A 26116-nucleotide genomic window follows, 5' to 3' on the forward strand; every position below is an offset into this window, starting at 1 on the left:
TAATAAGTCACAATGGAAAAAGATGGTCTTGAGTATACTTATGATAATGGTACACGCATAAAAAATAAAAATTGACTACAATGTAAACAAAACAGTTAAGATAACACTTTAAAATTGTGAATCCATCAATAATATGCAGTAAAACAAGCATCCGCATTGTGTACGCATCTAACATGGTACACGCAGAATGATTACATGTGTTAAAAGTAAATGTGTTACAAAAGTCTAGTATAATATCCTACGTGTATAACTGCTTTGAGAGAGTAATGTTGCTTTTTAATGGTTTTCTATTTTTTTTTTTTTCTTTTCATAGTGCTGTTTTCAGACATTCCCATATTTTTCTCTTTTTGGTTAATATGTAGACTGCAGCAGGCTTACTGTCGAGGTGGTAGAGGACGCCAAAATTGGATATTTACAGAAAGGCCATGTGTAACTTCCCACCGATAAATTCTGGTACTCCACAATTCTGCTGTTCAGAATTTCAACAAGGTCTACTAGAGAGGGAGAAAAGAACAGAGGTAGGGCGTTAAAACAGTGAGAAACCGCAATCCCCCTCCCAAAAAAAACCATTAGATATCTGTTTCTTTTGCTGATATTTTTAGACACAGTATATTGAAAAGAAAAGAATTTTTTTTGTGGGTTCCATTGTCAATTTAAATGTTTGACATCTGTATGTAATCCAAGTGGACAGCAGCTAATTTGGCAGGTCTGAAAGAAAGCCTCAATGCCACTCTTGTTAAATAAATAACAACGTAAATGTAAAACAAAGGTTTACTCTAAAAAGCCACCTTGGTGAGTTTGTGATAATGTGTTAATAAGGCAATCCTAACAATTACAATTTTAAGGTCTATAAAGTAAAGTTTTGATTGTTTGGACTTCAAGGAATATACTGACAGAATAGCGGTCTAAATTATTAGAATGTAAACGAAGTTGGGCAGTTGTATTATTGAGAGCCTGACCCCCTCAATGTACAACGCTGCACAATATGTTGGCTTCAAACAGTTCTAAAACAATTTAATACTCAAACTATTTTCCAACTTCAATCCTTCCCTACAAGAACATGCTTTAAGGAGCATGTCAAACCACTACTTATTATTGTCTGTCAAAGGCTATGCATTACTGGTCTGAATAATATGACTATAAAACAAATGAAGTGTTTACACTTAAAATTTCTATATTATCATTTGCAGCTTAACAGCAGGAACCTCATAATTGGTGAGGATGCATCCCTATCAGTGTGCAAAGTATGAGCTATTGGCTTGCAGACTGGCTCTGCAGAAATGCACTATGTGGATTGGTGGATTAATACAGAGATAGTGATGTCAGAGCAGCTTAACAGACTGCAACTTTTGACATGCATCATATTCCATTCGGATACTATTGTAATGATTTTTCAGTTGGCTTCTGCTGTCTAATGGAGTAGGGAGGTAATACTCTATATTAAAACGTTACTGTATGACAGATATGCAGTGGAATGTAATCATACCACTGAACAACATTTTTTACTTTTTCCTGATTATTTTATTTTTTTAGTTAGTTAAGCGCTTCTTTAAAGAGATGCTAGACTAACCAAGTTCTGGAGAAAAATATCCACTATTTTTTTTTTTACATGCCTTGAAGAGGTTTCCCTTTTACAGTCATATTCCAAAGGGAACATCATGGATATAATACATTAAATACACTTAAGGTCAATAGAATTTGTGGGATTCCTTTTCTGGAATAAGTCTGTCTTAATCTTAATATAGTAAAAATACACTTTCTTTATAGAATATACAAAAAAGACTTTGCAGACCAAACATGGGATAGTATTTCTGACAAACACATATACACATTGAAATATTTTGAATTCCGGGTATAGACCTCTGGAGATAAAAAATAAATAAAAAAGATCTGATTTCCACATATGACAAACTATGTTTAGAACAAAAATATCAGGAATCTAGCACACGTGGCTATTTTTCTTACATGGAAAGCAACACAAAGCAACATATTATGGAAGCAACATTCTGCAGTGTTTGGATATAAAAAGCATATAATTTGTTGCAACCTTTAAGCCAATAGCCAATCATTGCAATGGTAACAGCAATGCAGCATATAACTTAAGCTTTCTGGTGGTTTTAACATAAACATGTTTTATTTAATGTTAGTGCATATTTATCCTACTTAATAATAGCAAAAATTAGGCCTTCGCTATTTAAACTTATTATTACATATATCCCAAAACAATATATGCAAAATCAAACTTAAATCTTAACTGATTTTAAAGTCTGGTATAATCTATCATTAATTGTACAAGTACCGACAGAAAAATACTTAAAAATAAAAACTATGAAATCAGTTTATAAGTTAATGTTAAGATGAAAATAAACTTACTGTTCTATTGGTAACATCTGTGATACATACATGCTGTTATTCAGTTCATCTAGTGAAAATTGGGACATCTACAGTGGAAAAGATTTCAGATTAAAAGTTTATCTGGAGAGAGTTCTATTTATGATTGCCTTAAATGGTGGTGAATGGAAGCCAGGTCTGTGACCAAGAAGTCACAGCCGTCTGCTTCCTGTGTGAGGGGATTCTGGGTAATGTAACTAGGCTACCACTTTGATTGGCTAGGGCTTGTGATATATTCTACCTGCTCAATTAAGTATTTTTTTTTTTCCAGGCTCAGTTGGGTCTATTTGCTACATTCGGTATCAACTGCACTTCCCATATTTATATATATTTATAATATATATATATATATATTTATAATATATATATATATATATATATATTTATAATATATATATATATATATATATATATATTTATAATATATATTTATATATATTTATAATATATATTTATAATATATATATAATATATATATATATATATATATATATATATAGTTTTCCGCTCAGTAGCAACTCCCTTTTACACCTAGTCTATTACTTGCCACGAGGGGCTATACCCTTTAAAATTGAGGGTAAGGTCGTCAAGCTGCTTTTATATTGATACTTTACATGTCTTTGATTCAGGTTCAATGCACAATTTCCATAGCCACACAAAACTGTACCATACATAAAATAACAATCTTAGCAAATAGACTCCTACTGATAACATGCAAATCTCTTATGAATTACATTATAAGGTTGCACTTAATAGCAATTGTCGAGAATATTATTTTATTTTGGCGATTTAAAATATATAATTTTGAAGCTAGAAAACATTTAAATGTAATAATATAGTAGCATACTAAATACTTTACTACTAATAAGTTGTAGACAGCTACATGATTGTTTTGATATTGTTTCTGTACAATTCAATTGGTTTAGGACACACTTTGGGAGCACTTGTCTTTTAAAAACAAATAATATTAATATGGCCATTGGATTTTGGAAGGTAACACAAATCTACTTCTTCTTACGTATACTGTACAGCAGGGCCGCAACTAGGGCTGTGCGACAGGGGCGACCGCCCAGGGCGCAACACTGAAGGGGGAAGTGCAATTTAGGAATATTTTAGGCTAGTTTGGTTAAAATTGAGGGCTAGGGGGGCGGCATTTCTCTTTCTCGCCCCAGGCAGTAGAATTCTTAGTTACGGCTCTGCTGTACAGGTTTTAATTTGAACTGGCGGAATTGCCATAAGCAAAATATATAAACTATATACACCTCAGGACAAGTTATTTTTAAAATGAGAGGGATAATGGATTAGCGTATGCTTTATAATCCAGTATATCTACACTGTATAAGTCCAGTTAATATTTATACATGGAAAAAAAAATACAACACATTTTGCTTATCACCCATCCAAAAGGTGCATATAAAGTGCTCTAAATGAACAATATGCCAGGATTTTAAATGTGAAATAAAGCTATTTAAAGGGCCTAACCTGATTGGCTGTAGCTGTTGCAGCGAAGGGCACGCTGGTGGCGGGTGTTGTTGCTGCAGACACAGTGGTGGGCGTAGCACCGTGCATCATGGGTACTTTCAGGAGGGAACCATGGAAGCGACATACAGGAGGGTGGAGGGTTAATGGTAACCATAGCAACACATGGTGGATTGGAGGAGCGTGGTAGGTATCACAGCAGCAAGCCATGTGACATCACCATGAAGGTTATACCGGGAGCAGCATGCAATCACAGTGCAAAGCAAGACAGCGTTATCAAAAGAAAAGAAAGAAAAAAAAACAAAAAAAAAAAAAGAGAAAAAGGGAAAAGCTAATTATAATTAAGGAAACTGAAACATTTTAAACAACAATTATAAGCACATATATGATGTGTGTCATTCCTATCTGAAGCTTAATCAAGACAGAAACCAAACAACTACGATAAGAAGACAGCTTCTTACAGATGAGCCGTCTTTATTGTCTACGTACATCTCCAATGTGTTTTATGTAATTAATGGGATTTGAGGTTAGTCTTCAACAGCCTGAGCAACATGTGGCTTCCCAGCTATTGTCAAACTGCTGATTATAAAGTAGATTAACAGCAGCGGAATGACCACATATTCCTCCTTTACAATAACCGACTGGAACTACATACTTTTGAGAATTCTACTCTCCATCTTTTTAGTAATCCTTTTTTTTCTTCAAATTAGTGTTGATGGTATATTTGGGATGACAGAATAAATATGTAGCTGATATCTCCATGAATATATCATACAACAGCATTTACCGATTTATTTAGTGTTCCTAAAACAAAAACAAACAAAAACCATTGCTTCACTGTCTATGTTCCATTTATTGACTGCTGGTAGTAATTTTATTTACGACACTTGATATGAGCAATACAAGATCGAATAACCACTGACGTCAATTACATGATGAGATTTTAATGGCGCTTTTAACGCCAACACAAAGCCTGTAAATGGGTCTAACAAAGCCCACTGTTTTAATGACTCCAAACTCACTGGTGCCGTTACTAGTGTACTGGTGAGATATGTCTGCATGTGTTCTTCTGAGTGCTTCTTGGTTTATTCACTTGCGTGTACAACAAGTAAAAGCAATGGGGAAATTACCTCAAAACATCAGCCTTTGCACTCTCAGTTTTGTTTGAGTTTTTTTATGCAGATGCAATGCAAGTGTGTAATAAGGTCTAAGGCTGCAGGATTCTAGGAATAATTGCATCTACCCACAAAAAGGACTATTGCAAGGGCTGGCTGGGCTGGGTGACGTCTACCTTGGTTTGGGCCACTGGGCTAACTGCATTTTTATTCCTTTAATAGGCTGCTAAATGGTGTAACGTGTGTTAACCAGCTGTCAGGCTCTGAAACAAACATTCGCAATCCATTGCTATGCTTTTCTTTTATTAATAATTGAGACACATCACAATACAATATAATTCTCAAATGAGACTGGGATGATATTGGAATGTGATATGGCTGAGGAGATATCATATTGAGTACCTCAAAAATAGCAAAAAAAAACCACAAAACACGTTAGAGGTATAAACTTTCTTTCATACAGATGTATGTTTGACACCCTAATCTTCCTGAACCAGGTGCTCCATATCAATAATCAGTGCTGTCAGAGGGGTAAATTTATCAAACTGCGAGTTTCTGGCAGGTTTTAAAAGTGGAGATTTTGCCTATAGCAACCAATCAGATTCTAGCTGTCGTTTTGTAGAATGTGCTAAATAAATGATAACTAGAATCTGATTGGTTGCTATAGGCAACATCTCCACTTTTCAAACTCGCAGCTTGATAAATTTACCCCTTAGTCTGTGACTTCCCACTTGCTTCTATTCACCCCCTATCACACAGCCCTGTCCTCACTAGCATAATCACACAAATAAACAGGTCACTACCTCCCAGAAGATCAGCTCACTACTCTCCTGCTACCCTGAACATTCCAGTGATCTGATCCAATGATGGCTACAGGTTGTTCTATCCCTGTTCACTTCCTGGATGAGCAGGAGATGAAGACAAAATATAAATCATTTGTTTTATCATATCAACTAGTGTGTAGTTAATTTAGGAATATCCCAGCTGCAATTGATAGTGAACATATAGTACTGAATATAATAAGGTGCTCAGATCCTAGCCAAACGCAACTTATACAATAAAATCTACTTTTTACTACAACTTTTTAATTCAATATGGACATCTGTGAGAGAGCAGCACATATTCAGGATAAGTCTGAAAATGTCTTCCTTTACAAAAGTTGTGTAATGCCATAAAATATTAGGTTGTCCACTAGGGGTCATTTTGGATGTAATCCTAGTGAAAGGATTATGTATTGATTACCGTTTTATGCCTGAAAAACTATCTTGCTAAACGGGAGTGAATGCAATCTTCCCATCATATCTCACTGGGTCCAATTACTTAATGAGTCATGTTTTTGTCTTCTAACCAATAGTTTTAAATTGAAAAGGTATAAATGAAAGCTATTGAACAAAAAACCACTACAAACTTGAAAAGCTCATTTGGAATCTGCATTTGTCGTTGGTAAAAAAAATACATTGCACACTGAATGTACATGCTGGCATTGCCACACAAAAGACAAAAATATGTTTAAAACCCCTTTGTGATCCGCAATTAATTATTATGACACCACTAATAGCACTGAAAACAAAAAAATGCAACATCGGCATTGCAATTATCTAACTTGAGTATGTTTCTTACTATTCACTTTTTCTTTTAGGACATTTATATAAATATCATACCATTAAGGCATTTTGATTTTCTGCATAGAAAAATCTTTGCAGTGGGCATTCATATGACAGAGACAGATGGATGTGTAGTTGGAATGTGAAACTCATCAAACATCTCCTATTATATGTGATTCTGTGTGTCACGCTATTTAAAACTAAATATATGTTTGAAATGACCATATCTATCCTAGCGGCAGCCGTGTTTGTGATCTTCTCTCCTTCTCATGTAACGGGAGGAGAGGTACTTAAAACTAAATAAGATTTAAAGGGGAACTCCACTCTGCTCCAGATTTCTATCACTTCCAGCTAAGTCATACTGACAAGCACCTTCATTGGTGCAGTTATCAACACTGCCTCCTTTCTCACTGAAGTGCGTTTGGCCGTCTCATCTGGCTGTCAGAAGGCACAGCCAATCACAGGACAGTAATGGAGATGGTGGGCAGAACATTTCTTACATAAAAGATGTCTACACACAGGCAGATCTGGTCAGCAATTTGGTCGCTTTGATCAAACTGAATGACCTCCTGACAAATCAGATGATCCAGTCAAATTGTAAGCATCTGTTAATTCGACAGAGTGTCGGCATCTGGCTGCTTTCTACTCCCTTTTAAATATTACAATGTATATGGTTTATATTGTATCTCAATAGAGATGGTTGTACTCTTAAAGAACATGGTTTTCCCTTGTTTATATAATCAAAGTTTAAATCTTTCACTGGTGAAAGCTGCACGTAACGCAACAGCAGAACCATTATAAATGCTCATCTGAGTTAGTTTGTTTTACCTCAGGTGCACATCACAAACTGCACAATGTTTTATGCACGCCGCCTTCATCAGGTTTGACTATTCTTTTGCCTCCCAAAACATTGTGCACTTAGTGATGTACACTTGAGGTAAAAAAAACTAGCTCAGAGGAGCATATAAAACGTATCTGCTGTTTCATTGTGCGCGGCCTTCAGCAGAGGAACTAGCATCTCGTCAATTGCATTCTCAGGATTATTGGCTGAGCGCACAAAATGGCTGCTTTAACTGTGTCGGCAACGGCTTAGTCTCCTGTTCTGTGACCATTTTTCACCTGGTAGGCAAATTAGAACATCCCCAGTTAGTTTTTAGGGATCCTGACTTCTCTTGTCCTGAATACGCCTGTCTCAGACTTGCACTTGTGGTCCTTGCTTAGACTATAAAAGGCAAAAACCAGCTACAAAGGAACAGAATAATGCTTGATGGAAGCAATACCATGTAAATAGCATAAAGATGCAGTAGCTGACATTTATGTATTATTATTCAATTGGGTGGGGTACGATTTTCCAATACTTCTAATCACGACAGATTGTATCTCGACAAAACAATTCCGATTAAAACATTTCCGATAACATGGAAATGCAGACTTCCCATCAAAAAGACATAGTACATTACCGACATGCCTTCTATACATTCCGATTGCACTAAATGCCGGCCATTGTAATTTATATCCCTTAGCATGGTAAGTCTGCATTTCCATGTTGTTGGCATTGTAATCGGAATTGTTTTGTCGGGATACAATGTGTCGTGATTATAAGTATAGCTAACATGACTACCACTGCTTCAATCAGCCTAGCGCTGGTTACATTAATGATGGTGTGCTATATAATAAAGCTAGACTATTTTTCTAAATACATTAAAGGTATTTTCACCCTTCATTGTTCTCTACAACATGGTTGTCCAACCCGCGGCCCAGTACGCCTCTAAATGTGGCCCAGAAGGAGTTTTGGTTGTGGCAAGGGGGCAGCACTGTTAATGGAAAAGAAAAATCCTGCAAAAAAAAGAAAAGAAAATACTTACCTTGCGATCACGCGGTCACGTCAGCTGGTACTCCAGCTCCCTCCCTTGTCTCCTCCTCCGTGCGATGCTCGCAGTGAATGTCGGGCGTGATGTCATCACGCCCAACATCCATTGCGGAGCGCAGCACAGAGGAGTCACCCGCGCGAGAAGAACAATCAGCAGCACAGAATTGGAGAAAAGAAGAGAAGAGGACAGGAGAACAAGCCGATTAAAAGGTAAGTTAAGGGGGATTTTTTTTTATTATTTCAAGGGACGCTGACCAGTGAATAAAAGTCACCTAGTCCTGGAGCATCATGGACCTTATCTTCCGGCTACATACTTCTACTTGTAATACTAATGGGGCATTATATATTATTCTCTTTGGCCCATTATATGTTGTAATCCCTTAACTAACATAGTGGTGTAATTAGCAAAACAGGTCACAATTTGGGGTCACAGTGATGTATATGTCAGGTACCGCTGGCCTGGTCAGGGCACCCTGATATACAATGCCTGGCTTAAATGCACTTTATTGATATTGCATCGAAACAATACAAAAAGTGATTATAGTATAATAACTAGAGAGGATTTTTTGAACAGGGCGATTGAAAGGTAAGTATAGGGGGGATTTGAAAAAAAAGTGATTATATATATATATATATATATATATATATATATATATATATATATCACTTTTTTTCTCATATATATATATATATATATATATTAACTATGTTTTCTATGGTTTTTTGGATGATCAGCTATCGTTATTGTTAGTGTATCTTATGTGCGGCCCAAACCACCTCATCATCTTCCAATGTGGCCCAGGGAAGCTAAAAGGTTGGACACCCCTGATCTACAACATCATCCTTGCCATAGCGGTCCAGCGCTGACCACTACCAATGGCTGCACTGCACTATCCCTGGCTGTAAGTATACTCACTGCTTATAATGGAATTGCTGGGGTCCAGCTTTGCTATTATTATTGTAAATTATGACAAGTGAAAAACCGGAGAACACCTTTAAATAAGCCTTTCCCGTATACTTAGGCTAAAAAAATGAAGTACATTCATAAATTGACAAAAAGTTATGCCAGGAATTGTGACCTCTTTACATTGTATCACATCACCCAAATATATAACGTCAGTAGATCCCTAACTCAATGCTTTTTGTAGCAGACATGGCATTGTGTAGGAGAAATGATACCAGGCTCTAACCTATTATTCATTTTTATAAACCTTGTTCATGAATCAGACTAGACATGTCCCAATAATGTGAAAGCAGTAGTGCTGTGGTTGGCAACTCATGGTTCTCCAGCTGTTGAGAAACTCCAACTTCCAGCATTCCCTGTCCATCTCAGGCAAGGCATGCTGGGAGGTCCAAAACAGATGGAGAGTCACAGGCTGCCAAAAGTTTGACATAGAGGTTCTGTCTTTAAATGTTTCTTACTTGTTGGGATAAATGCAGGTTGTTGTAACTGCATATTTGCTAGAGCCTGTTGGTAGTGGAAAACACTGGGGTTAAACACCGTGGTGGCCCCATTGCTTTTTTCAAGTGCTGGCCTCTTTGGTAAAGGTTGAAGTGGTCCAGGCTGCAGCGCCTGTGAATGAGGAAGGGATTAGTTGAAATAAACTGGAGATCAGAAAGAGAGACATCCTGCATGCGTGATACAACGTCTGGTTCATCACCTGCAACTGTATCATCTTTAAGACAGAATGTAAAATTAGATGAGGGATAAAACCGAGGGAATTGAAAAACACAAAATCACAAAATGTCTGAGGAACAGAGCAAAATAAGGACACGGGGTGAAAAACATACGGAGTTCTGGAAAGCAGATTACACATTTAGGGCTAGATTTACTAAGCTGCGGGTTTGAAAAAGTGGGGATGTTGCCTATAGCAACCAATCAGGTTCTAGCTATCATTTTGTAGAAGGTACTAAATAAATGAAAGCTAGAATCTGATTGGTTGCTATAGGCAACATCCCCATTTTTTCAAACCCGCAGCTTAGTAAATCTAGCCCTTAGTATCCTTTAGATGGTTTAAGCAGTTGTGGGCAACAGGATATTCGATAGTAAAGATTGTAATATAAGCTGGAGAACTTCTTTAAATGTAATAATTATTGCCTTGAACAAGTCATGTCTGTTACACACAATAAAGTATTTCCTCCATAGAATAAAGCCACGAAGGTAAGGTTGTGGCCATAATTACACATAACACAAAGCAAAATCATTTACAATTTAATATTCTTTATATTTAGCTCACTGATGTGTACCCATTACCTAAAACCAGTGCTGGCAGCCATTGTGGGACTTCACCTCATCAAGGAAGTAAGGACATTGCTGCCAATAGGCATGTTTACCAACTCTCCAGGGACATCAGAGAGACTCACAAATGTCAGGGAGTCCTCTTGGACGACTAGATACCCTCCTGGATCACACCCACTTCTGAAGCGGCATGGGCTGGACAGGGGCTTGATGACACAATTTGCGTTGTATTGTAACATCATGGCCCTGCCCACTGCTGCGAATCACAGGATTGGGCAGAGTTATGATTACGTGAATCGTGTGGACATACCCCCTCCCCTGCACATCCCAACCTCTCCTGGAGGCGACATCTTAAATGTTGGCAAGTATGCCAATAGCTCCTAGTCAATTGATAGGCTGCATTCTCATGAAAATTAGTTTAGCCATTTGATGGTCCATCTGTATTGTGTGTAGGTAATGGGTACACTTTACATACTAAACCGTAAGTGAAATGGAAATTGTTATATATACTTATGGCCACAACCTTGTCTCAGTGGACCTGGTCACTGGAGGATATTTACTAACATAGTGCAGAATTGCAAATATGCAGTAACTCACATCTAATTGATATCTGCTTTCATTGCCCAACTTGCTTATTGCCGATTGGGTGCATTTTGTAGTTAGAGATGGTTGCACGTTAGATTAGCTCTGTGCCCTACCTCCCACATAATCATCTTCTGACAAATACAAAACAGTTAAAAATTTGTGAAAACTGTGGGAAACTACAGAGTGGTATCGAGGCGTGTCATCACACCAAGGACAGGGTTATCGAGGCGTGTCATCACACCTAGGACAGGGTTATCGAGGCGTGTCATCACACCAAGGACAGGGTTATCGAGGCGTGTCATCACACCAAGGACAGGGTTATCGAGGCGTGTCATCACACCAAGGACAGGGTTATCGAGGCGTGTCATCACACCAAGGACAGGGTTATCGAGGCGTGTCATCACACCAAGGACAGGGTTATCGAGGCGTGTCATCACACCAAGGACAGGGTTATCGAGGCGTGTCATCACACCTAGGACAGGGTTATCGAGGCGTGTCATCACACCTAGGACAGGTTTATCGAGGCGTGTCATCACACCAAGGACAGTGTTATCGAGGCGTGTCATCACACCAAGGACAGTGTTATCGAGGCGTGTCATCACACCAAGGACAGGGTTATCGAGGCGTGTCATCACACCAAGGACAGGGTTATCGAGGCGTGTCATCACACCTAGGACAGGGTTATCGAGGCGTGTCATCACACCTAGGACAGGGTTATCGAGGCGTGTCATCACACCAAGGACAGGGTTATCGAGGCGTGTCATCACACCAAGGACAGGGTTATCGAGGCGTGTCATCACACCAAGGACAGGGTTATCGAGGCGTGTCATCACACCAAGGACAGGGTTATCGAGGCGTGTCATCACACCAAGGACAGGGTTATCGAGGCGTGTCATCACACCTAGGACAGGGTTATCGAGGCGTGTCATCACACCAAGGACAGGGTTATCGAGGCGTGTCATCACACCAAGGACAGGGTTATCGAGGCGTGTCATCACACCAAGGACAGGGTTATCGAGGCGTGTCATCACACCTAGGACAGGGTTATCGAGGCGTGTCATCACACCTAGGACAGGGTTATCGAGGCGTGTCATCACACCAAGGACAGGGTTATCGAGGCGTGTCATCACACCAAGGACAGGGTTATCGAGGCGTGTCATCACACCAAGGACAGGGTTATCGAGGCGTGTCATCACACCAAGGACAGGGTTATCGAGGCGTGTCATCACACCAAGGACAGGGTTATTTTGAAGATCTACTGAAATACCATCTCAGGTCAATTGTTGGGCCCAGTGAGTTTAGCTCCTATTCTCATCTCTGCTCCTCTTTTGGGGAATTCCATAGCTTCCTTGGTAGCAGCAACAACTTATGTTATCATGCAGAACAACACCCTGACTCTGTGACCAGCAGTGATATAATGACGAACAAATAAACCCAGCTATTCTGAGCTGTCAGATAATTACAAGAGTGTCCATGCTGCATAAAAGCTAAAGCCTTCTCCAGACTAAGAACGTGAAGGTTTGGTTAATATAAATGGTGAAAGACATTCACCTCAAATTCACTGTAATATTTTCATTCTCTATCCCCCTAACCCCAGACTAGAACTTGTTAACCGCCTATTCCCACCGCTTGCACTGCAATGGTCCCTGGACATCAGCTGTGCACTGTTCATATCTGTCGGGTGTAGCAAACTTAATCTGTCCTAGCTACTCAACGACAGGGTGTATAGTAATTGTGGCTATAACTACTACTGGCAGTAGCTTCTCTCCAATTAAGAGCTACACACACTGAACAAGAGTGTGACTATCCTGCATAGTTCTCAATTCTCCCTCATCCCATCTGTCAGGGCTAGCGCTATATGGTTATTAGAAACAATGTCATATAATATTATTATTTTTTCCACTTATGTCATTTGTTAGCGTGGAGTTTGTATGTTGTTTGCGTGGGTTTCTTCCGGAAGCTCTAGTTTCCTTCCACACTTCAAAAACATACTGGTAGATTAATTGGCTGCTATTAAAAAATTGACCTTAGTCTCTCTCAGTCTGTGTGTATGTTAGGGAATTTAGACTATAAGCTCCAATGGGGCAGGGACTGATGTGAGTGAGATCTCTGTAAAGCGCTGCGGAATTAGTGGTGGTGCTATATAAATAGTTGCCGATTATGATTCATGATTGCCAGCAGCTGGCGGTCTTAAGATTTCTATAATGACTAGTTTTTGTTTCATGTCTCCACCATCCACAATGCTGTATCATACTTTAGCTCTTTGTATTAAAGGAAGATAATTGTAATTTCTTACTGAATAACCTCTTTAGACCTCATTCCCACTGGTACTAAACTGCATGCATTTACCGACATGTTTAACAACGCCAGTAAATGGGTCTGACACTGGAATACATTGAACCCAATCAGGGGCAGAGCAGTGCATTGCTGAGCCCTATAGTGAACCATGGGTAGGGGCTTGACGATGCCGCTGTAACCTTCTGATCACGTGTGGTCCAGTGTATTCTTGGTGAGCGGACCTTAGGGAGTGCTGCATGGGCCTCAGGGAGGGGCGTGGTGGTTTCCTTGGGGTCACAGACTGCACCCACTAAATCCAAAGTTAGTATACCCACTTGCATTTTAACTTGCGTTCGGTTGTATTTTGTTGGCGTTGAGTTTTTCTAAATGCTTCTTTTGAAAACAAGAAATTGTATCCTGACAGGAGTTTGCAGTTCAAGGAAGACATAGAAATTCTGGATAGAATGCTATAAATGCAAGCCAACTAATTAGAGTACAAGAACAAGGTATATAGAAAGACATGACGTGAAGGTGATCTAGCACAATACTTGCCCTTGTTCAGGGATACATTCTACAGCTGAAGGGGCTGACATCTTGCGTCATATGGCTTTTTGTTTTACACTATCGCCTACCTCTTCTGTACTTTCCTATGTAAACAAGTTTAATGGACACAAATATAAACATAGGAGTGGGAGAAAGGACATTTCAATAAAGATTATTTTGACCTTGAGAAAGGCTAGAAGCGAATGGCTTTACATTTTATCTAATTTTGTTCAGCTGGTGCTGAACCACTAGTCCCAGCATGTCCCTTCAGGAAATGGCTCTGTTAAAATTTAAATCCAACGGAGGGTTCCCATTGCCCAACATCGTAGAGGTGAAGCGAGGGACCAGACAGCTTCCTACTGGGCACCACTAGGGTTGAGGTGCTGGAAAACTCATGCCACCCTACTGGGCACAACTAGGGCAAATCCATAGCAATGCTAAGTAGCTCCTGGTAATCTTACTGGACACCTAGTTTGGCTTATTACCTGGCACATTACATCTTTTTGGGAATATTCCTATTCCTGATCATTAAGAAATTAGAGCTGTATATTAAGACATGGAGAGGTTATCCTGGGCATTTAACTGTATATAGTAAATTTTGGAATTGTATACATAGTAATTACATAGTTTGCCATATTGTGCATGCTTAGTATGTACGTTCACGTTCGGCATTCTGTTCTTAGTTGCAACATGGTGGCACAGTGGTTAGCATTGCTGTCTCAGTGCTGGGGTCATGGGTTCAATTCCAACCATGGTGTGTGGAGTTTTTTCTACCCATGTTTGCATGGGTTTCCTCCAGAAGCTACCGATTCCTCCCACACTCCAAAGATATACTCAGAGGCAGGGGGGCATTTGCCCCCTGGTCCGGTCCCATAATGGGCTACCTTGGGCTGGGTCACCTGCATTTTTTTCCCTTTAAAATAGGCTGCTGAGTCGAGTTTTGCATCCCCCCGGACTGAAAGTTGCAGCACTCCCCTGGATATACTGGTAGATTAGTTGGCTTCTGATTAAGTTAACCCTAGTGTCTGTGTTGTAGGGAATATAGATTGAAAGCTCCACTGGTGCACGGACTGAATGATTAAATATTTTCTGTAAAGCGCTGCGTAATATGTAGGTGCTATATAAAAAAGCTGCTAATAATCATAATACCACACATGCAAAAACAAGTGTTTCCTGTGTCACAGTTTTGTGTTCTCTGTTATGCAAGGTATACTAAATATATTGTTGTAACATTGACATTTTTGCTATAATATGATGGTCATTATTAAATTAGTATGCTGTGTAATGCATGTATATACCTTTGCAAATCCCGATTTTTGCTAGAAAATACAGTAATAATCAATGTAATAATGTTATGCTCAGTATTAGACCAAAAAACTGTTGTATGAGCAAATACATTCATTCATTTGGCTTCTCCACTGAACCTCATGTCCTTCGAAAACCATTTTAGAACTTTGTTCTCCACACTGACCAATGATGCTATTCCTGAGCATCTCTCAGTAGAATTATTTAGGAATAGTCATGTCTCATAAGCGACTGTCCACACCATCAATGTAGTCACAGTACTACGTATAATATTTTTTTAATGAAAAATGCATCATTTTATAGTGCACATTTCTCTCTGTTTTGTTCTACTGCTACCTGCAATGTGTGTTAGAGGGGGATGAACACCAGCTGCAGAATTTTCTATCTTAAACGTAAAATATCCCTTAGCAATTGTCTCCATGATGCAGTTATCTGCTCCAATACCTTTTCTTAAAGTAATGCCAGTTCCCAGTTGACAACCCATCTTATAGCCAGATGTAGTTTTTTTGTTAACTTCTAGCTACAATGTTCCTCAATAACCGTCTCCACAATGGTGTTCAGTTTCACACCATTCCATGCAATTGGCTATCCTGAGACAACCAATCATGGAATAGCAAGGAAAAGGGCAGTGAAGACAACTGCACCATGTAATTACTGTCATGCATAGCTCATTAAACTGGTTAGAGATGTGTATGTAACTGCCCTATTGATAGCAGAAGACTGAAATAATCAAATTTAATACAAAAGTATAAAAACAAAACATCTCAAACCAAATGCATTTAGACTGTACTTTTCAAAACTGATCTAAATATGTGTATACATTTTTTCCAAACAGCTTCTTTAATTGTGCAGCTTGATAATATGACTAAAGTATTCATCATTCCTAGTACATAACATGGTGAATGATTCTGCATACATCCTGTGGCCCACAAATTGTTAACCATTTATACAGTAACGTATTGGCCATGCACTAAGTTGCACACATTGCAACATTTTGGGTTTTTCTATACAACCATTTAAACCAAGCAAGTGCAAAACTGTACACCAAGAGAGACATAGTCACTAGTGACAATCGCTGGTAACTGCCATTTTTAGTTCCATATTGTTGCAACAGCCAAAGTGCATTCTGGTTGCCTAGCAGCAGTTAGAAAGAATAAAAAAAAAGTAATTGTATCCACTTAGTGCATGACCAGAACAGAGTAAACAAGTAACATTACAAATAAAGGTAAATACTTCAAATAGGAGGAGGAGGAGGAAGTAATGTCTTAGCAAGGATTGAAGCAATGTAAATCTAAGGCCATTGCTTGAAAAGGTGAAAAATCTGGTTTGTAGCTCAACGCTGTACACTGAATGTTTATATACATATACTGACAGACTACAGCTAGCCCTCCACAACGGGCTCATAGAGAAGGTGCATATATATTGTACACAAGCAACATTGAAAATAAGTAAAATATCACTATTCTTCAAATATCTTATGTCACTTGACTCATTGTATTTTTGTATATATTTTTTAGTGATAGTTTTTGCAGTAAGAGGAGAGAGGAGTGCAGTGTGGGACTGTTACAACCATCAGGGACCCTGGTGGATCCGACAGACGTGCATCCATTGAACGTACAATTTTGATTTTTGGACGAAACTTTGCATTCCTCCCAAAACTAATTTCTTTGTTTTCAGTGGAGCGCACTTTTAACATTGCACTGCACCCTCAGTGTTACTATGTACAGCATAGGGAACCGCATGTGAATACTTATATATGACATGGCTGCAATATCATTAGTCATCCAGAAAATGGAAGGCTTCAGTTTCAGTCTCTTATGACAAAACAAACATCCTCTCAGAACTAACAGAGTGTTGTTATCACCTACATCTCACCATTTTGTTGACTGAACCAATATTGAAAATACAGCCTATCAATTCACTAAGAACTAGTGACATCACTGAAGAATAATCTCCCCAATGTCACTGGCTCTCAGTGACCTGATAGGCTGAATGTTTGATCAGCGAACAAAATGGCTGCCATCAATGTGTGTAGAAGATAGGTTCACTATCAATTAAATACATAGAGGTTTTTGATGAGTTTAAGATTAATATAATCACAGACATTGGCTGCAAACCAGTAGACAAGATTAAATGTATGCTAACAGCTTCTCATGTAAATAACACAAACAGGGATTCATGCACTTGAAGATGGTCACATGCAAAGCAAGAAGGTCATAGGTTCAAGTACCAGGTCAAGGGTGGAGTTGTGGAATCGCTTCAGTGATGTGACAGCTGGCTGAGTCTTAATTAGCAGGCAGGGAGCACATGATGGCAATGGGCCGAAAGGGGTCAAGCACAACAACAAAAACCAGCAAGCAGAGGCATGTCACAAGAAGAGTAACATTGTGAACAGATGAAAAGGAGGAAAAAAAAGAATGCATTATATAATATATTAAAAAGCTAGACATGCACGGAATGGTGACTGTTAATGCAATATAATAACACTAAACAAGCTTGATTTTGCGTTCTAGAAAGCAGCAACCCACAATATTTCATCTGCTTTTTATTTTGTCTTTTTAACTCACAGACCTAAAATAATTGATGTGCCTGAAGATAGGCAAAGCCATTTTATATTTATGGTGTGATTACATATAGATGTAGCTGCCATGTAGGCCCCACCCCAGCCGACTTCTAAAGGGGGGTTTCCATGAATGTGGTTCCAAAGAAAAAAGACAACTTTGAACTATATATATTTAATAAATCTATATATAGTCACCCAGTCGTGTCTCTTCTGTGTCATGTAACTGTCTTTGCTCTCTCGCTCTCTCATCACCCGTCCTCATTGCCCCCTTTTAATTTTTCATCAACACTCTCATTCTCCCCTCATTGCCATCCAATCCCCCCTCTCACTCTTCATTGCCATCCATTGTGTGCGGTTGTGTGTGTGTGTCTGGTACACCCTTACCAGTGTGTGTGTGTGTGTGTGTGTGTGTGTGTGTGTGTGTGTGTTACTGGTACACCCTTACCAGTGTGTGTGTGTGTGTGTGTGTGTGTGTCTGGTACACCCTTACCAGTGTGTGTGTGTGTCTGGTACACCCTTACCAGTGTGTGTGTGTGTGTGTGTGTCTGGTACACCCTTACCAGTGTGTGTGTGTGTGTGTGTGTGTGTCTGGTACACCCTTACCAGTGTGTGTGTGTGTGTGTGTGTCTGGTACACCCTTACCAGTGTGTGTGTGTGTGTGTGTGTCTGGTACACCCTTACCAGTGTGTGTGTGTGTGTGTGTGTCTGGTACACCCTTACCAGTGTGTGTGTGTGTGTGTGTGTCTGGTACACCCTTACCAGTGTGTGTGTGTCTGGTACACCCTTACCAGTGTGTGTGTGTCTGGTACACCCTTACCAGTGTGTGTGTGTCTGGTACACCCTTACCAGTGTGTGTGTGTGTGTGTTACTGGTACACCCTTACCAGTGTGTGTGTGTGTGTGTGTCTGGTACACCCTTACCAGTGTGTGTGTTACTGGTACACCCTTACCAGTGTGTGTGTGTGTGTGTGTCTGGTACACCCTTACCAGTGTGTGTGTGTTTGGTACACCCTTACCAGTGTGTGTGTGTGTGTGTCTGGTACACCCTTACCAGTGTGTGTGTGTGTGTGTGTGTGTGTCTGGTACACCCTTACCAGTGTGTGTGTGTGTGTGTGTGTGTGTGTGTGTCTGGTACACCCTTACCAGTGTGTGTGTGTGTGTGTGTGTGTGTGTGTGTGTGTCTGGTACACCCTTACCAGTGTGTGTGTGTTTGGTACACCCTTACCAGTGTGTGTGTGTGTGTGTCTGGTACACCCTTACCAGTGTGTGTGTGTGTGTGTGTGTCTGGTACACCCTTACCAGTGTGTGTGTGTGTGTGTCTGGTACACCCTTACCAGTGTGTGTGTGTGTGTGTCTGGTACACCCTTACCAGTGTGTGTGTGTGTGTGTCTGGTACACCCTTACCAGTGTGTGTGTGTGTGTGTGTCTGGTACACCCTTACCAGTGTGTGTGTGTGTGTGTGTCTGGTACACCCTTACCAGAGTGTGTGTGTGTGTGTGTGTGTGTGTGTGTGTCTGGTACACCCTTACCAGTGTGTGTGTGTGTGTGTGTGTCTGGTACACCCTTACCAGAGTGTGTGTGTGTGTGTGTGTGTGTGTGTGTGTCTGGTACACCCTTACCAGTGTGTGTGTGTGTGTGTGTGTGTGTGTCTGGTACACCCTTACCAGTGTGTGTGTGTGTGTGTGTGTGTGTGTGTGTGTGTCTGGTACACCCTTACCAGTGTGTGTGTGTGTGTGTGTGTGTGTGTGTGTGTTACTGGTACACCCTTACCAGTGTGTGTGTGTCTGGTACACCCTTACCAGTGTGTGTGTGTGTGTGTGTGTGTGTCTGGTACACCCTTACCAGTGTGTGTGTGTGTGTGTCTGGTACACCCTTACCAGTGTGTGTGTCTGGTACACCCTTACCAGTGTGTGTGTGTGTGTGTCTGGTACACCCTTACCAGTGTGTGTGTGTGTGTGTCTGGTACACCCTTACCAGTGTGTGTGTGTGTGTGTGTGTCTGGTACACCCTTACCAGTGTGTGTGTGTCTGGTACACCCTTACCAGTGTGTGTGTGTCTGGTACACCCTTACCAGTGTGTGTGTGTCTGGTACACCCTTACCAGTGTGTGTGTGTGTGTGTGTTTGGTACACCCTTACCAGTGTGTGTGTGTGTGTCTGGTACACCCTTACCAGTGTGTGTGTGTGTGTGTGTGTGTGTGTGGTACACCCTTACCAGTGTGTGTGTGTGTGTGTGTGTGTGTCTGGTACACCCTTACCAGTGTGTGTGTGTCTGGTACACCCTTACCAGTGTGTGTGTGTGTGTGTGTGTCTGGTACACCCTTACCAGTGTGTGTGTGTGTGTCTGGTACACCCTTACCAGTGTGTGTGTGTGTCTGGTACACCCTTACTAGTGTGTGTGTGTGTGTCTGGTACACCCTTACTAGTGTGTGTGTGTGTGTGTCTGGTACACCCTTACCAGTGTGTGTGTGTGTGTGTGTCTGGTACACCCTTACCAGTGTGTGTGTGTGTGTGTCTGGTACACCCTTACCAGTGTGTGTGTGTGTGTGTGTGTGTGTGTGTGTCTCTGGTACACCCTTACCAGTGTGTGTGTGTGTGTGTCTGGTACACCCTTACCAGTGTGTGTGTGTCTGGTACACCCTTACCAGTGTGTGTGTGTCTGGTACACCCTTACCAGTGTGTGTGTGTGTGTGTCTGGTACACCACTACCAGTGTGTGTGTGTGTGTGTCTGGTACACCACTACCAGTGTGTGTGTGTGTGTGTCTGGTACACCACTACCAGTGTGTGTGTGTGTGTGTCTGGTACACCACTACCAGTGTGTGTGTGTGTGTGTGTGTCTGGTACACCACTACCAGTGTGTGTGTGTGTGTGTGTCTGGTACACCACTACCAGTGTGTGTGTGTGTGTGTGTGTCTGGTACACCACTACCAGTGTGTGTGTGTGTGTGTGTCTGGTACACCACTACCAGTGTGTGTGTGTGTGTGTGTGTCTGGTACACCACTACCAGTGTGTGTGTGTGTGTGTGTCTGGTACACCACTACCAGTGTGTGTGTGTGTGTGTGTCTGGTACACCACTACCAGTGTGTGTGTGTGTGTGTGTCTGGTACACCACTACCAGTGTGTGTGTGTGTGTGTGTCTGGTACACCACTACCAGTGTGTGTGTGTGTCTGGTACACCACTACCAGTGTGTGTGTGTGTGTGTGTGTGTCTGGTACACCAATACCAGTGTGTGTGTGTGTGTGTGTGTCTGGTACACCACTACCAGTGTGTGTGTGTGTCTGGTACACCACTACCAGTGTGTGTGTGTGTCTGGTACACCAATACCAGTGTGTGTGTGTGTGTGTGTGTGTCTGGTACACCACTACCAGTGTGTGTGTGTGTCTGGTACACCACTACCAGTGTGTGTGTGTGTCTGGTACACCACTACCAGTGTGTGTGTGTGTGTGTGTCTGGTACACCACTACCAGTGTGTGTGTGTGTGTGTGTCTGGTACACCACTACCAGTGTGTGTGTGTGTGTGTGTCTGGTACACCACTACCAGTGTGTGTGTGTGTGTGTGTGTCTGGTACACCACTACCAGTGTGTGTGTGTGTGTCTGGTACACCACTACCAGTGTGTGTGTGTGTGTGTGTGTCTGGTACACCACTACCAGTGTGTGTGTGTGTGTCTGGTACACCACTACCAGTGTGTGTGTGTGTCTGGTACACCACTACCAGTGTGTGTGTGTGTGTCTGGTACACCACTACCAGTGTGTGTGTGTGTGTCTGGTACACCACTACCAGTGTGTGTGTGTGTGTCTGGTACACCACTACCAGTGTGTGTGTGTGTGTCTGGTACACCACTACCAGTGTGTGTGTGTGTGTCTGGTACACCACTACCAGTGTGTGTGTGTGTGTCTGGTACACCACTACCAGTGTGTGTGTGTGTGTCTGGTACACCACTACCAGTGTGTGTGTGTGTCTGGTACACCACTACCAGTGTGTGTGTGTGTCTGGTACACCACTACCAGTGTGTGTGTGTGTCTGGTACACCACTACCAGTGTGTGTGTGTGTGTGTGTGTGTCTGGTAGTCACCAGTCAGTCTCTAGATTAGATTAATGTTGAGAAGACAGAGAGAAATGGGTGAAAAAAAGGTTGCTGCTTTAAGATGTGCAAAAAACTATTTATACTGACAAGTAACTACTAAAACGCATTCAAGTTCAACAAGTTAAATTGCAAATACCAAAAATATATTATAAAATAAGTAGTTTTTTTTATAAAAAAATATAATCATTTAAATTGCTAAATACTTCCAGCAACAATGTTTTACTCTTAAAAAGAAACTAAAACTTTCATAATGTATTGAATCCCCTACTAAATGTTATAAGATCATGATGTTGGCAACAAAAGTGTCATTTCCTGAAATAGCTGGCTGGAGAGGTCCGACGTTGGTAGTAGTGAAGAAAGCTCGGACCCCCCCCCCCCCCATTGCCTTAGCTCATAGTTGCTACTCCCCTGGAACTTTAGGGAGATCTCCTGAGAGATCAGGAAAATCATCATCAACATTTATTTATATAGTGCCAGCAAATTCTGTGGGCAGGGTGACACAAGAGAGCCATATTGAGTGATCACATTCTTGTCCTGCACACATGGTGACACGAATGCCTCATCAAGTCACGCTCACCTCTTCTTTCATACCTCCCCTCAGCATCTCCCAGATGACAGGTATGAAACGCAGGCAAGAATAGGTTAGTCCAGGCAGTAGGCAGCACAAGTAGTTAACAAATAAAAAAAAATAATGGGTGTGTGACTGACAATTCCTCCCACATCCCATGGAAGAATAAGTAAATCTGATTCAGCAAGAGGTCAGTGTCTAACATGATTCTAAACATCGAAAAACAGCTACTAGCTGTGTTTTATTGGTATGGGTGCTATCATCCCATACTAGAGAAGGACCTCTGTTGTGTGAAAATAATATTAGCATCAGTCTAATTGCACCACACTTAATAGACTGCAAATATGCTACTTGGGGGTCTATTTAACATTGGCGGTCAGTGGGCAGCAATAAGATTCATATTGTATTTCTGCGTACCGCAACAATACAAAATGTCCTGATGCTTGAATTTATCAACTACCGCCAATCTAATCTAACTGAAGCCTCCTTCTCCGGCAGCCTAACGCTGCCGGCGAATGGAGAATCTGACCCCAGTAGCTATAGCGCATGCGCAGCTAAGATTACGCATGCGCATTGCGATGGGACCTGGTACTGGATGAACTGAGACTTCTCCAGTGGCAATAGAGTCCATTAACAAGGTAAGTTAAAGGCATTATTTTTTGTTTTTAAAGCTGGCGGTGACAGCCTTTTAGCCACTGCAGTGACCAGCATTAGACCGGTTAAGGCAGGAGAGCTCTCTTGCTTTAACACCTTGATAAATTAAAAGAACAGCTGCGATGGCCAATCTCTGGAGAAAACAGCTGTTTTCCCTAGATTTTTGACTCATCACAGCTTAGTAAATAGACCCCTTGGTGTGCTAACCATCCTTCAACAATAAATATATTTATATATACACAGAGAGAGAGAGAGTTGTTGTTACACTTGGTTATAAAAAGTTAGAATGTTCATTATTAGTGTTCAGTTCAAATTCAAAAGATAAGGTATAAATGGTACAAAAGGAAAATGCCAGCATTTCATTAACATTTCTAAAATAAATCTATGTAATATAAAAGATATTTTCTGTGGGGAACCAGAACGAAAAAAAAAAAAAAAAAAAAAGTGTTTATGCAGCAAAGATCTATTACATTCACAGATAATAGAACTATGTACCTATGTCAGAGTGCAAAGAGGAACGAGGACATCGTGAAATAAGTATTGCAGGTTAATTTTGTTAAATGTGAGGGCAAGGTGCCTCGATTTCCAGTTACAGCTCTGACCTAAGATATATGAAATTGTACTGGTAGCACATGGCCATTTATGGGAAGCCATTTTCACCTGCACTTCTGATTTCCTAGATTCTCCAGTCAGTGGTTCTCTGGTGTAACCACCATGACCACTTGTGGGCATCAGGAGATCTTTCTGTGGCCATCAGCCCTTTTGGTGATTTTAAAGATGTGGCTGCAGTTCTACTAATAGTTTGTATTAGCTGTGTAAATCAGCAGGAATAATAGCTCCTCCTTTGTGTATTTTCAATCTTTTCCCACCTTTGTCTCCAGGGAGATGGGTAGTTACTAAACCAATCACAGTGAGAGAAGGAGATTAATAGGTGGCAAAAGCAGGAAGCAAGGGGAGGAGAAGACTGACATATAAAGTGAAGGGACTGCACAGCGGGCAGGTAAATGATTAGACGCCCCTGCCACCATATAGGTGATACATGCAATAAAGCCATTCCCAGTTCCTCCATCACTTATGCAGAGCGTTTTTACAGGGACGGTTACAAAACCAAGAATTAAGGGATGGGTTTGCTCTTTGTAATGCACAGGGCAGACAATGAGTCCTGTTTGTGCAAATAGAAATGCAATGCGCTAAATTGAATGCTTGCAAAACTTGTTTATTATTTTGTACTATAAAACTTCTTCTAATATAAAGAATTTATAAAAAAAGAAATGCATTGCGCGTAATACCCAATAATATTCCTGATGAAATAATAGGATCATCATAAAGCATAACACTTAAAATGCGGTCGGAAGATCACTACCGATATGGCCCTATGTGTGCGGTCACCTTCTTACTGCACTAACTGGTTGCTGTGGAGCCTGCAGAGAGCTGTCTGCTCGACCCAGATGGACAAATATTTTTTGATTCGTCTACACACCTGTGAGGCTTAATGGAACGTTAATCCTGTCATTTGACACCGGGGTGTAGCCAGTTTGACCCTTGCAGACTATATGAAAAAGTTACTACGCATGAAAGGCATCTTGCAAACTATAAATAACAGTAGAACTGTCTTTTCTAGTGAATTAAATTACAAAGTTCATGGTAACATCAGAATTTCCTAGCACATGCATATATTCGAAAATATAATTATGCAAAAATAAAAAAATATGAATAGTCCTATTGCATGCAGCTTCATACATGGTTTGATCAGGCAAATGCACAAATGCAACTTAGCAACTGCAGGTCCTGGAAGGGTTAAGTACATTTTAATTAGCCCCCCAGACACTAAGACTCCAGAGAGAGAGAGAGAGAGAGAGAGAGAGAGCGAGCGACTGGGAAAGCCCTTACCATAGCAGCTGCGGCTGTTTGGTTCACCTGGTGCTGAGCTGCCTTTATTTTGGCTTGCAGGTGTGCAGGGGGGTGAAAGTACTTGCATTTCTCCCTAGAGCATCGGCCTTTGATGTAATCCATGCAAACTGTTACAGTGTTTTCGTTGGTGTCGATCATGGCGATATCTATCGGATGCGCATAGCGGCAGTCATTTTCACCGCGGGTGCAGTTCCCACGCTGAAATTCTCTGCAAACCTAAACAGATAGCCAAAAAATATAAATATACATATATCATGTCGTCATTATTATTTTATATTTATAAGGTGCCACAAAGGTTCTGCAACGCTATACATAGAACATACAGTAAAAACAGTATATGACATAACAGGAAAATGCAATAAGGTACAATACACAGCAACAGGAAGTCGAACCAGCAACAATGAGACACTAGGCAGGGTATAACCTCTCATTATAACTTGAGGAAAGAGGCATGAGTAGAGGAGGACAAAATAGGGAGCAAGTCAGTGCAAGCTAAGCCTGTTCCTAGGAGGATGTGTGTAGCAAACAGGAACAGAGCCACTGATTGAAGAAAGGAGAGAAGATACAGGTGTGTTGGTAGCACACAAGGGTATGAGGGCCCTGCTTGTGAGAGCTTACAATCCAGAGGGTAGGTCAGTGTTATGGGACAACAGGGATGGGTTAGGAGATCTGGTAGGCTTTACTGAAGAAGTGGAATTTGAAAGCCTGTTTGAAGCCTTAGAGAGAGTTGGAGAGCTTAATAGTGAGAGGCAGTAAGTTCCAGAGGTCGGAGGTATGGCGGCTTTACATGCTAGGGCAAGGTGTTTGAACTGGAGGAAAAGGGAGTCAATGTAGGTACTGGCAGATAGGAATACAGGTGTGCTGGTGGTAATGAAAGGAGGACACGAGGGAAGAGGGCGCTGCTTGTGACAGCTTACAATTTAGAGG

General features: G+C 40.9%; 1 protein-coding gene across 3 annotated transcripts in view; it reads right to left on the reverse strand.

Annotated features, from left to right (window-relative positions):
• Nucleotides 1-338: 338 nt before the first annotated feature.
• The window catches only part of MBNL3 (muscleblind like splicing regulator 3), a 113480-nt gene continuing 87702 nt past the window's right edge, over nucleotides 339-26116 (reverse strand). For 2 of the 3 annotated variants that reach the window (XM_075187250.1, XM_075187249.1), the window contains 5 exons: nucleotides 25169-25405; nucleotides 9882-10032; nucleotides 3874-3968; nucleotides 2374-2441; nucleotides 339-494 (listed from right to left, as the gene is read on the reverse strand). In XM_075187250.1, the coding sequence (XP_075043351.1) occupies nucleotides 482-494; nucleotides 2374-2441; nucleotides 3874-3968; nucleotides 9882-10032; nucleotides 25169-25405 (564 nt within the window). In that variant the 3' untranslated portion in view covers nucleotides 339-481. Of the gene's footprint in view, nucleotides 495-2373; nucleotides 2442-3873; nucleotides 3969-9881; nucleotides 10033-17638; nucleotides 17693-25168; nucleotides 25406-26116 lie in introns of all 3 variants that reach the window. The other variant, XM_075187247.1, reaches the window with a different exon arrangement.

The sequence above is a fragment of the Mixophyes fleayi genome, chromosome 9 (genome assembly GCF_038048845.1).
Source record: "Mixophyes fleayi isolate aMixFle1 chromosome 9, aMixFle1.hap1, whole genome shotgun sequence".
Taxonomy (NCBI): domain Eukaryota; kingdom Metazoa; phylum Chordata; class Amphibia; order Anura; family Limnodynastidae; genus Mixophyes; species Mixophyes fleayi.